Raw genomic sequence first — 12986 nt, forward strand, 5'->3', positions numbered from 1 at the left:
AGTTTGCCATATTTTCCTGTAATGTAAAGGCAGTGCCATCTGAAACCAATATCCCATAACTTGTACATTTTCGTGGTTTTGTACTAGGGTTTTGGATGTGCATGTTAACATTGACAGCTCTCAATGATGTCTTTTACAGTATGTGCATACGTTCTCATTTTAGTTCAAAACAAAATTTGACACCAAAACTACCCTAATTCAGTTATTCACTTTGTTTAAACTGGTTTTCGTTAGGTATATACTATAAGAAGTTGGTAGTTGGTAACAGGGAGAATGTTCTTGTTGGAAGGGAGTCCGAATGTGGTTTACCTGAATTGTTCATAGATGTGGATTTTGACCAAGGCTAGGCCTAACGTGAGGTCTAGTCCAAGGCAAGATTGGTATGGGATCAGAAAGCTGGGTAGGAGGAAGTTCATTTATGTGTATGTATGTATGTATATATATATATATATATATATATATATATATATATATATATATATATATATATATATATATATACACACATACACACATATATGTGTGTATGTTATACATATGTATATATAAATTTATATACATACATACATATATACTCTCACATCTGTAACCCCTGAACGAGGTATACCATCACATTCTCTCACTGAATGGTATGAGTTGCACGAGATAAATCAGGTTTGGTAACTTGTAAGTTACTAGGTCACGACCTTAGAGTCCTTTTTAGTTACTAAACAGAATGGAAATGAGGTACAGAAGGTATTGGTAAGCTACTGCCATGAGGCCATAGTTATTCTATGGCAGTTAAGATTTTGTTAACCCATTCATTTTTATCACATCGTATGCTGTTCTTGCCAAAATCTTCGATTTATTAAAAGCTAAATCCTTTTTTTTTTCTTCTAATAAATATGGTTTATTCCCAACCATTTGAAAGTCATATTTGCTGTGTGTTTTTTGTACATACTATACTGTGCCTACCCTTTTACACCCATCAGTTGAAGTGACAGGTATGACAGCGTCTCCTTTCGGTGATTTTTTATGCGAAGGCCGACGGAATTGGCAGCTTAGTACTTACATATATCCCAGGCACAATGGGAGAGAAAAGGATTACCGAAGGAGTAGTAGGTCGTACCTGTAATTTACTACACTAGGCTGATGATAATGATAATAGTTGTTTTTATTCATTTTCATCGATCGTTAACATTGAGAGATTTATACAAAATAAGAGACTGTCCAAGTTCATTTTTCATACGGTTTTAATGACCCGCATCGCCTCCCGTTCCTCGGTGGTGCTTCGTTCCTTCATTACATCCACTTTTGCTGTATCTACGCCGTTCCTGCCACGTAGATAACTTCTTACATGGCCACTTTCGGCCAGTTCCACCTATCTCCTGCCTGCTGTCTTTCATCCTTCCCTTGTACAGTAGTGCAACTGGAGTTGACCAACAGGACCGGATGGAGGTTCCTTAACGCAAAAAAAAAAAAAAAAAGTTATTCAAGGACGGCCATCGGTCATTTTGATGTTTTGTGAATAAAGTTTGCTTTTGAGTTTGTGCATGAGTGCCACTTAGAAGCTGCTAATCTCTTTTTATGAGTTAAGAGAATGTGGGGAGACGATTTCCATTAGTAAAGAGTATGACTAGGACAGTAGTTGATCAACAGTTTTTGTTCCGAACTCCAACCCCCCACCCTCCCACACAGTTCTAGGTAAACGACTTCTTATAGTTTGTTTGTGCTTTATACACACCGTACGTGTAATTATAACGTACGGAATTTTTAGTTACTACATAAACAAGGGGTTGTACACGTATTCGCATCATGCCCAAGTACAGAAGGTTTTTTAGCGGGGACGGGGGGGGGGGAGTTCATGAAAAATTCGACTATATACTGGAAGATTTACTTCTCCAGTAGACAACCTCATCATATAAGATGCCCTTTTCGTAGCAAATTTGATGCAAAAAATATCTGCGTTACCAGCAAAGCAAAGATTATTATAATTATTTTGCGAAAGGTCCTGGCATCCTTATATAAATTTGGTTATTGTATGAGCTGTACATTGTTTTGCAATGCAATGAAACACTAAACACAAGGCCTAGTTGGCATCCAGTGAAACCTTCCTGTTGACATTTAAGGGTAAGTAGACCTCTTTTTTTATGTTTGGGCATCTTGCTAAGTTGGTCTTATTGTTAACTCCCATGAAATGAGAGATGTGAAGGATAGCTGGTTACATGTGCAGAGCATCAGTTTATCCCTGGCACTGGTGGAAGCATGTGCTCCTGAGGATAGCTTAGGCATTCTGCAGAAGGTAGGCCTTTTCATATTTGTGCAGCATGGAATAGAGATGGGTAACCTTCTGACATTTTTTTAAACCATTGCCTTTTCTGTTTCGTTGATGAGAGTAGAGAGGTGTCGATGTAAATTATTCTTTGACTGATGCAATGGTTATTCCTTTTCTTTTTTTACGTGGTAAGTGTGGATTACCTTTTTTTCAATTTAGGCTAATTTGTGTGTGTAATATATAAATATATATATATATATATATATATATATATATATATATATATATATATATATATATATATATATATATATATATATATATATATATGTGTGTGTGTGTGTGCGTACACTTTCATATAGTTGGAAGGTACATCTGAAATATTTCAGATGTTTGAGTGTCCGATTTTAAAATTAACGTAATTTAACGCTACTACGTGTAAAACATTGTAATGAATTTATGTACCCAGCATGTTAGTAGTTGCTTAGTGATGTTGTGGCACAAGTTATTTTTAGCTGGCCCTGTGCCAGCGCAGGTTTTTGCTCCTGGACCAACCTGCTTAGAGTTTCACGAGGTCATTGGATGAAGTTACCCACAATACCAATTTACTACCTATTTTCTTCGTAGTTCCGTTTTCCGTCCTTAACTTATTCCCATACTGAGTTTTTGCAAAATAATGATCGTGTTTCTGCGATTATGGAATGTCTATTATTTAGTATCGGTGGAGCAAGAGTTCCTCAGGAAGTCTGCGGAGAAAGTGGAAGGCGGAATTACAACAGGGGCGTTGCAACACAGAATGCCTTCCGATCTACATTCGTGACTTTCAGGTTTCTGCCAGGCACGTATTGTAGTTTGCTACAGTATTTTGCCCTTTCTCTCTCGCGCTCGCTGGTGCACGAACCCAAAACCGTGCATACACAGATATATATACAGTATATATATATATATATATATATATATATATATATATATATATATATATATATATATATATATATATATATATATATATATAAGGTGTATATAACGATATTCATGAAACGGAGGCGTATGTTCGTGGCAACACTACATTTTCTCCTCTTTCTCTCTCTCTCTCTCTCTCTCTCTCTCTCACACATATCGTTTTCCACACCCACCCGATTATAATTAAATGGACATTTAAAGAAACGCAATATTTCTACAAAAATATATTATTCAAATAACCCAACAAGAAATGAACAAAACAAAGCAAAGATTAAAATGCATAATAAATAATTATCGATTAGATAACTAAACTCTGAACTGTAAAACACTTCTGATTAAAGAAGTCTCACTATAATAGCCTATATCCAAACTCACACATACTCCCCAAATCAATAATTAGTCATGTCAAAACCAGTCTACCACATGTTATTCGAACCAGTCCATATCCACCAACATCTGTCCACAGACATCTGTCGGAAGAATCAAACATGAAGAAAACTCCCAAAAAATATATGGAAAACACAATAATGGAAAGTGTAAAATGCATAGCCAAGATATGGCAAACGTAACATGACAAAATAATAATATAAAAGGGTATGAATATTCATATTAAATTAAGTTCAAAAGTTCATAATGATTAGAAAATCATGGTAAAAAATCACAAGTTCAATTTTCTCCCATAAAAACAGAGATTTCAAAGTCTACTGGATTTAAAGCCTGATCCTCTCCAAAGCTACGTTGCTAATGAACGATCAAACTCACTTTTAGGCAGATTTTGGCACAATCTAGATCAAATTAACGCACTTCTAACCATCACTGACCGGCAATATTGATCAAACTATTTGTTGAACACAAAGATTTTACCCTCTATAACTTCCATCTGACTCCATAAATTTTTCATCACATCTTAAAGCATTTTTGCATATATGTGTCCTTTAAAACTTGCCCATATTTTCTGAAATACATACATACATATACATACATTATACACATTATACATATATATAAATATATATATATATATATATATATATACATATACTGGATTTTATCTGTACCACATTCAAACTCTTTTTTTCAGGGTGTTAACCTTTCGATTTTCAGGAAGCCCTCTGGAGTGAGGTTGCTGGCCCCGTACCCTTCTCCATCCTGGATGCGACCCTCTATAACCATACTTTAAGTTTTTCCAGCCCAGGCACGGTGGATTTTTCCCTTAAAACCTTTTTTTTTTCTAGCAGTCACTTAACCAGTTTTTTTTTTTTTTTTTTTTTTTTTTTTTGGTGGGGGGGTGATTTGCAAGGTCCGAATGTATTGTCAGTAGGGATATACTTATAAGAATAAATTAAATTCTTATGATTGTATATGTATATATATATATATATATATATATATATATATATATATATATATATATATATATATATATATATATATATATATATATATATATATATATATATATATATATATATATATAGAGAGAGAGAGAGAGAGAGAGAGAGAGAGAGAGAGAGAGAGAGAGAGAGAGAGAGAGAACGAACACAAGCGGAAAATTTATTACTCCATGTATCTCTCTGGAAGGCTAATTATAGAAGTCACAGATGTGCATCGTTTTTGGAGTTTTCAACAGAAACATGAATTGTGCATATTAGTGAAGGTGTGTGGCTGGAAAGCCATCAATGTGCATCTTGTGGAAGAGTTTCAAGTGAAAGAACCGTAATTGAAAAATTAATTTTTCATATGTAGCGGAGGCTTGTATAAGAAAATAAAATATTTTTATAGAACTGAAAGTGGAGACAGCATTTAATATTCTTCATTGAGGGACAAATCCACATCTTGGGGAAAGGAAATGGCCAGAATTCCTCCTTGAGGAGAGAGGGTCGTCCTGCTAGGCACGACGCGAGACAGTCAAGGACTGGACACAACAGCAAGTTTCATCTTTCCGTGAATTTTATTTTTTACTTAATTTTTTAAAGGAAAAAATTAAATGGTTCTTCTTCCTTCAGACCTCCTTGCTTTCATTTTGGACGTGAGTTTAGCTTTTAAAAAGTGTCAGGGACAGTTTTGTTACATATACAAGCTGTTTCTAGCACGAATGGACATTTACCGACAAAAGAATAAACAGTTTGCTATTTTTTTTATTTATATCAGGCCCGTAGTATGGAATAACTAATTTATCCACGAAAACATATTTTAATTGTATACTATGTAACTGGTATTAGTTTTTAATGGCTGATAATAGCGTATGATTATCATTATCTAAAGTAGCACAACTTAACGGTTTCCTGAACGAAGGAGCCTTATGTGCTTCGAGGGAAAATGAGAATTTTTTTAAAGTAATAATTTCCAGTTTCTCGGTAGTGTGGGAATTCTGAGCCTTTTTTTTTCCTCTCTGTTACGCCGAGGCCTTGAAGCTGTGGGAGATGGAATTTATATCTTCCGGAACAGTCGGTTTGTCGTTATAGCCATTAAGACTTGGAAATTCACCACTAGTCTCGATTTTCAGACAGCTGATGCATAATGCATTTTAAAAAACAGTTACCTGAAGGACTCGGAAGTATTATAGTATTCCATTAATAGGTTATGTCTGCGGCCATTGTAAATATTCCAGTGTATTCAAATGTCGCGGTGTACAATGCTATGTTGTTTTATATGAACGTTCAGAACTGAATTGGAGATGGTGTCGTACCTCATTAGGGTTCACCATGAAATTTAGCTCTGTGAATAACGAAGTTGGCGAAATAATTATCATAGTATTAAGTGAGGCGAGATTTGTAAAGTTATGTTATGAATGAGAATCTACCGTTAACGGGTTGAAATATGTCCGGGTTTGTTATACTCTTTTACGTAGGCATCAGTTATCGGTGGGCAATGGGTGATACGTTGGTATTCAGACGCATCATTAGTACTCTTGTTGTTTTTCTCTTACAGAAACTAATTTCTTGAAGGTATTTTTTTTATTTGCCAGAATTGCCACTGCCATATAATGTCTTTTTGATCCTGGCTTCGGAAAGAAGAAAGTATTCAAAAGTTAATTATTGTCATGTCATTTTCATGCTAGATGCGTACAGAGGGATCATTTAAGAAGGGGTACATCATCTGGTGTCTAGAAGTTTCCATGTTGACGCAATTTGGACAGTTTTTAAATAACAGCAGTATCGAAACATTGGAGGTCTCAGTGCTAGGTTTCTAGCCTAGACCTGTCACCATTTCATCCATATCCTTCGGGCCAGATGATAGTCAGCTCAGTGGTCTGGTTAAACCGTTTTAATAATAATAATAGAGCATAGCATTGAGGCATTTAAGGAAAAAGCTGATATTTCTTTTGTTTCTTTAAATGCCTTAGCGTTTAGGTGTTGTTTTTCCTTTAAAGCATCACCTAATCCCCCCAAAATTTTATTCATCTCATGACGCTAGCCTTAAATTCGTATTTTTCTGGATTATCCGTTCGTAATGTACTGTATAAGGAATTATTCCTTATACATATACTTAAACCTTGTTTACTCGTGGTTGAATGTGTTACGCTGTCGTTGTACTTTGATGATTGACAGCCAGGATTCTGTCGCCTCTTTTTTATTGAATTTCTGAGTAACAGGCATACTCGTACACATATTGCTACTGATGCGGTCTACTGTATTTTTATACAATCGTTCTTTCAAATACATGGTTCAAAATACCATTCAAGTAAGAAGTACGCCCATCCTTCATCTCCTGAAATGTTTCCTGTAGTGATTTTGTTTGTTTGGTCAATTCTGAGACGTGTGCGCGTAGACGTGTTTTGGGTTGAAAGAAGGTTGGGGGTTTCGAGCGGTTGTCATAGCAAATGATAGACTTCAGCTCGCCCTGCAGGTTTTTTTTTTCCACTGGATTGTTTTCGGTTATTAGTAAGAACCTTCTCAGAACGCTCATGGGCGCACTCTTTTTTTTTTTTTTTTTTTTGGCGCTTGGGTGAAGGGATAGCTAGCTGTGTAAAACCAAGCTTTAGGCGTTAACAGCAATCCTTTATTTTTCCTATAGCTTAGTGGGGTGTGCAATCCTTTTGTAAGCAGGTTTGGGTTGGTTTAACGACCTTTCTTTTTTTATTAAGCGATATTTTCTGTTCTTTGAAGAGTCTGGTTTGGCTAAGCCAGCTGACTTACGATATTACTTTTTACCCCGAATGCTGTGATTGCCAGCAGAAATTCCTTTGTAACTGTTGTATGAGTCAAACTTGATATTGCACTGTATGGTATGAGTCAAACCAGATATTGCACACTAGGTAACTGTTTTCATTGATTCAAGTACTGTATATAACCCTTTTTTCTAATATGTAAAATAGTACTGCAGTAAGGAAATTATCCAAGTAGTAGATGAACGCATGGTATATTTTCCAGGGCCAAACTAAATGTTCAGTACTACTGTTTTGTCGCCTCATCTTGGTCCATGGAATAGAATTTATTTTACTGATCTTGTGTTTTTATTTTGCTTAAGGAAGTCATATTCCAAATGTCAGGATGTGTGGGTGGCAGAAACATGTTTTATACAAAGAAAATCAAAGAATTCAACTAGCCGAGTAGACATTAATACTTGTAAAGTGTGAGGCGCCGTATGAAAATTTTATTGTAATTTCAAAATATTTATTTATTTTTTTTTTTTTTTTGCAGATGGCGTCCGCATGGCGGGTGATCTCCTTCTTCCTGGTCGTCTTCGTTCTCCCGACGGTGCTGATATCGCTCCCTTTGTACGCCAGGTACCACCTTTATCACGCCAGGCACCTCCCAATGACGGAAACAGACACTAGGGCACTCAATCACGCCGTCTCTTCCTTCTGGTGTCAGGTAAGTACACCACTGTGTTGGGGGAAGAACTGCTTTGAAGGGCATTGAATTGAATTAATGGTCATTTCATTTGCTTTGAAGGTCACCGAGTTGAATTGGTAATCATTCAGTAACCATCTACTGAAGCATTTTCTGAGTAACACACGATTTCGAAACTACTTGGCTTTTTTATTTTACCATGTATTTTTCAGATAGCTTGCAAAATCTTAAATGCCAGAGCACGACAGGTTTTCTAAGCTCTGTAACTAATTATATTGGCTTCTTTCCTAAAGAAGCATAATTTTTTTTATATTAACTCTTAACACAGGTGTAACATTTTTGTGCAATGGAAATTAGCATTATTGTATGGATGTTTTTATTTTCTTACCACCCTTCGTTAGCATTATAAGAGCTATATGTGTCATGTAAAAAATATTTTTGCTATTCTGTTTTACTGATTATAGTTTTAGCATAGCTTACTGATTATGGAAAAAAGTGATCCGTCGCTTAAATTTAATCCCAAATCTGTTGCTAATTCAGGCTTTCTAAAATGTACATCGTATAGCATTGTAATTGTAAAACAATTTCTTGTCCTTGGTAATTCAGTAAAAATAGTTATTTGATGACTACAACTATAATTAATGTATTGAAATTTTAATTCGAACATGTGACTTAGAATTCTAAAATTATTTCTCTTTCACGTAGACATCAAGGCATAATGGCACACATCCTTCCTGGTCTGTATACTTGCAGAATAACAGTAAATTGCCAGTGTGCATAGCAGAATTCTACTTCCAAATTTTTCTTCCATTAGTTTAAAGTAGAACCTTAAATGTGGCTGTTAGCCGAAATTTTCACTTTACTTTTACATTGCATCTTACACACTTTTTACCCTGCTTCATTGTAGCTTGCAGTAGGCATTATTCTCTATAATCTTTCTCTTCTCTTCAGGGCCAGCGTGTGACGAGCAATGGGACACTAGATGCCTTTCTGGTAGCTGGGTCCCCAAGAGTGCAAAGGAAACGACGCCATGTATCCCTAAAAAGAAACTTGACCCTCCGCCACGATGATATTGAGTACTGGGGAGTCTACTTGTTGGAGGGGTCTAAATTTTCCCTCTCATCTTGTGCAAGGTAGGATTGGACTTTATATTATGAAAGATTTTACATAATTTTTTTTACAGTATTATTAAAGGAATGCATCAAATTTATTTTCTTGCCCTAACACTGAAGCAATCTGCCATAATTTTCCTTGTTTACATCAGCAAAATCCGAGAGATTCTGGTAATGATTTGCTTAAACTTATTCCGTACAATATACAACACACAAGCCTATTTTCATATCTGATTTTTCTCTATATCTAAATGGTATTTTTCAAGTGTCCCTACAAGGATAGACATCCACATCTTTTATACAGAACATCTCTCAGTGCAGTTGAGAAAACCTTGGCAATCTCCAACTTAGATTTGTGAGTGCCTACCCAAAGACAGTATGTGAAGGGTAGAGTGTCCACACTTCCTTGTTTATCTAAGATGCACTGGTCCATTATGCTAAGGTGGGCTGGAGCATGTGCAGCTGGTACTAAACTAGCCCACACATCTTCAGTGTTATTTTGGCCTGGCACAGGTTGATCTAAGACAGACAAACCATAAGAGCTCCTGCTTGCTGCACTCGGGTGGGGTCAGCCTGGTTGGTTCTGCACAATTGCAGAGGATACAGTTGCCTGTATTGTATCACCCTCACATCATGATCCTGCAATTGGGCCTAGGCTCAAGTATATGTCACATTCACCAGAGCAAACGGATCAAGGGCTACATCAACCTTTCAGGTTGTTACAACAGGTCCTGGACACTCTCATGATTGTCTTCCAGGTTGTCGATGGGGTGGTCATACTCCTTTGAGAAGCGCTGGCCTGGTACTATACCAGCCTGCTCACTGCTCTGTGCTTCACTAACTCATGCATAGTCTGGCATGGGGCAGTGAGCAGTTCTGCTTGCCACATTCAGGTGGGTCTAACCTGGTAACTTCACTGGTTCTGCTCCTTTATTGCAGCACAAGGGTGGATGAGATTATTGAGTGCCGTTGCTGATTTCACGTTCAGATCTTTTCTGTATTTGGGTCTAGACCAGACATATGTCATATTCATCAGAGTAGAACCAGTGTTGGTATACCATGTTCACCTCTGCTTCAGAGGAGACTTCAGCTCATCGTCATGGATTCCAGTGGATCCAAAGGTCAGTTTCCTGTGGTACCCATGCAGGCAGAATGGTCTACCAATATTGTGTGATCTGGTTCAAGCCAGTGTCTCCCCCATCCTACAGTTTGCCCTGGTCTCCTCTAGCTGGCATTGCACAGGATAAAATAGGTGCACAATAACCATTTTATCTTCATAGGGCTTCAAGTCTTGTGCAGATGTGTCAGTGTGTCACTTTGGCCAGCACCTAGCCTCCTCCCACCATCATACTGCATGATGACATGTTGACATGGCTTTCAACCTTTTCCTTTGCCTCCTTGCCATATCTTCTCTTAGAAGACATTGGTTTCATCCTGGTATCCATTGACAGCAAATGCACAACTTTATCCTTTCATTTATTGAGTGCCTGCATTCTACTAATCCTTTGTGGTTCAAGTGCAGTTTGCTGTCTTGCTGTTCATTTTGGCAATCAACATCAAATGAGGATTTATGTGTCTCTTGCAATGCCAACATCCCAGCCAGGATTCTTCATTCAATTCACCAGGTTAATAACAATTTAGAGCTTTATGATCATGGATGATGCCATCAATGCTGGTACAGCAAAAGATCTTGTAGCCCTGTTCACTAGGTTTATTATGTATATATTGTCTCAGGTTACCAGCTCTAGTACATTTGTTAGCCACCATGACTTCATCAGTACTCTTGTTGTAGAAACTATCTTGTCTGCCAGTGATTGGTGGGTTGTCAGTGAAGTGGATGCAGGCTCTCATTTGGCAAAATCCCTTTGATGACATACAGTCTGCAACCAGGGGAATCTCGGCTTCTGTTTATCCATGTAAATGAGGATGCCCTAAAAAGCAAGCATTTTTGATGTCTGTCTTGAAAGAGATCCTAAGGTTGCTTTGTCTTGCATGTAAATTAGCTTGGAAGAGTAGGTGGTTGACAAGGTCATGGTGAGATAACTCTATCATGTAAAAAATCCATAAAGTATGTAAATGTACAAAGTCTGGAAGAGGTGGGTTTCATGTTCTCCTTGACCTAGTTCCTGGCACTGGATAATACCGTACTCTGTGCATCATCATCTTGATACTAGTCTTCGTCCTCTCCCTCCTGCTTCTCTTGATCTTTAGAACTTCAGCTGAAAAGAGAGCAAATAAATAAATAGAGACAACCAAATTGAGAAAGAGAATTTGCATACATCATGATAAAAATGACAGAGGAGACTGCGTATAAATCATTCAACATAAAAAATGTAAAATACAGTAATTATCAATATTTTCTGAGAATAAAATGTATATAGCTATTATTACCTTTTTTGCTTCTTTGTGGATGTAAAAGAAGTTATCCCCATCATCATTTCTCTTGTAGTACCCACATACTGGCAATTGTACTTTTCCATTAGATGCCGCACAAGGGGGTTTCTTATTGGGTTCTTCAGTGTCTTTTCCAAGTTAACTACAACTTTGGAGCTCATTTATTCCTACTTCTTTGAGAGAGTTGTGTTTGAAGGATAGTGAAGGTTGCCTACCCCTGATACTTGATGTTCTCCTGGATGAGGCCATCAACACTGGTCCTTCAAAAGAAACTTGTAGCATCATTTATCAGGCTTCTTATGGACATAGTGTCTCCAGTTACCAGCTCTAGTGCCTTTATATGCATTTATCAGACTTATATGGATATATAGAATCTCAGCTAAACTAGCTCTAGTACCCATTAAGGTTACAGTGCTATGACTATAAAAATACCCTGTAGAGGCATTTCAGGATAAAGTTCCTGGTGATGGCATTAATGACAAGTCTTGTGTGCCATTGATCTGCTAGTTGTCACTGATCTGCTGGTTGTCACTGATGTAGATTCAGACCTTCATCAGGCAAAACTGCTTCAGTGACATTAAATCACATGTGCAACCTGTGTATATAAGGATGTTCAGGAAAACAAGCACCTTTGATGTGTCAGTCTTGAAAGATGTACTGAGGATGCTCTGTCATGCATTTAAATTGGTCTGGAAGGCTAACTGATTGACTAGGTCACTCTATCAAACAACATAAATTACATAAAAGTTGTGTGGATAATGGAAACACCCGCACATACAAAGTCAGGAAGAGGCTAGTTGCTGATGTCCTTCTGTTAGTTCCTATTGCTGATGTCCTTCTGTTAGTTCCTAGTTCTGGGTAATGCTGCATTCTATGTAACATCATCATTGTCCTCTCCCTCTCCCTGTTCCTCCTGCAAGTGAGAATTTGAATACATCACTTAGGATAAAAATGAGAGAGAGAGAGAGAGAGAGAGAGAGAGAGAGAGAGAGAGAGAGAGAGAGAGAGAGAGAGAGAGAGAGAGAGAGAGAGAGAGAGAGAGAGAGAGAGAGAATATTTCATGCACAATTCACAATAGAAATGGCAAATAACAGGAACTGTTGATCTCAGTTTTCATGAACCTTCCTGCATTATAGGTGGTGCAGTGGGGGCATGAAGTAGAACAATAAGTCGGTTCAGTTTTGTGTCTGGAAGCATACCCAGTCACAAGATGAATCAAATATTACGCTGTTGGCTGTAACTCCATTAAAAATGTGCTTTCTTGGCAGCCATCCCTTTGGTTTGAGGATGGAAATGTTTCCAAATTTACAATATGCACTTGATCATCTACTGGGGTTTCCTTGTGTTAATCAGTAAACCCTTTTTGTGCCCACTTAGAAGTGGCTAGGTCTAAGAATCCAAGTGTTAAACCTGTAGTTACATACCATAGTAAGGATTAAGATGTTTTTAGGATAAGTGTTTACATGC

At 37.3% G+C, this 12986-nt stretch overlaps 1 protein-coding gene and 1 long non-coding RNA gene across 15 annotated transcripts in view; one reads left to right on the forward strand and one right to left on the reverse strand.

Moving 5' to 3' along the window:
* Positions 1–12986, forward strand: part of LOC136847412 (uncharacterized) — a 654742-nt gene that overhangs the window by 639019 nt on the left and 2737 nt on the right. For 13 of the 14 annotated variants that reach the window (XM_067119071.1, XM_067119069.1, XM_067119066.1 and 10 more), the window contains 2 exons: positions 7861–8034; positions 8965–9146. In XM_067119071.1, coding sequence (XP_066975172.1) covers positions 7861–8034; positions 8965–9146 — 356 coding nt within the window. Of the gene's footprint in view, positions 1–2161; positions 2282–7860; positions 8035–8964; positions 9147–12986 lie in introns of those variants that run through there. The other variant, XM_067119072.1, reaches the window with a different exon arrangement.
* The window catches only part of LOC136847413 (uncharacterized), a 36114-nt gene continuing 33642 nt past the window's right edge, over positions 10515–12986 (reverse strand). Inside the window, exons 3-4 of the long non-coding RNA XR_010855738.1 lie at positions 11517–12432; positions 10515–11344 (exon numbers count right to left, since the gene is read on the reverse strand). This is a non-coding gene — a long non-coding RNA (uncharacterized lncRNA). The remainder of the gene's footprint in view (positions 11345–11516; positions 12433–12986) is intronic.

This window comes from Macrobrachium rosenbergii, chromosome 16, assembly GCF_040412425.1.
Source record: "Macrobrachium rosenbergii isolate ZJJX-2024 chromosome 16, ASM4041242v1, whole genome shotgun sequence".
Lineage (NCBI taxonomy): Eukaryota > Metazoa > Arthropoda > Malacostraca > Decapoda > Palaemonidae > Macrobrachium > Macrobrachium rosenbergii.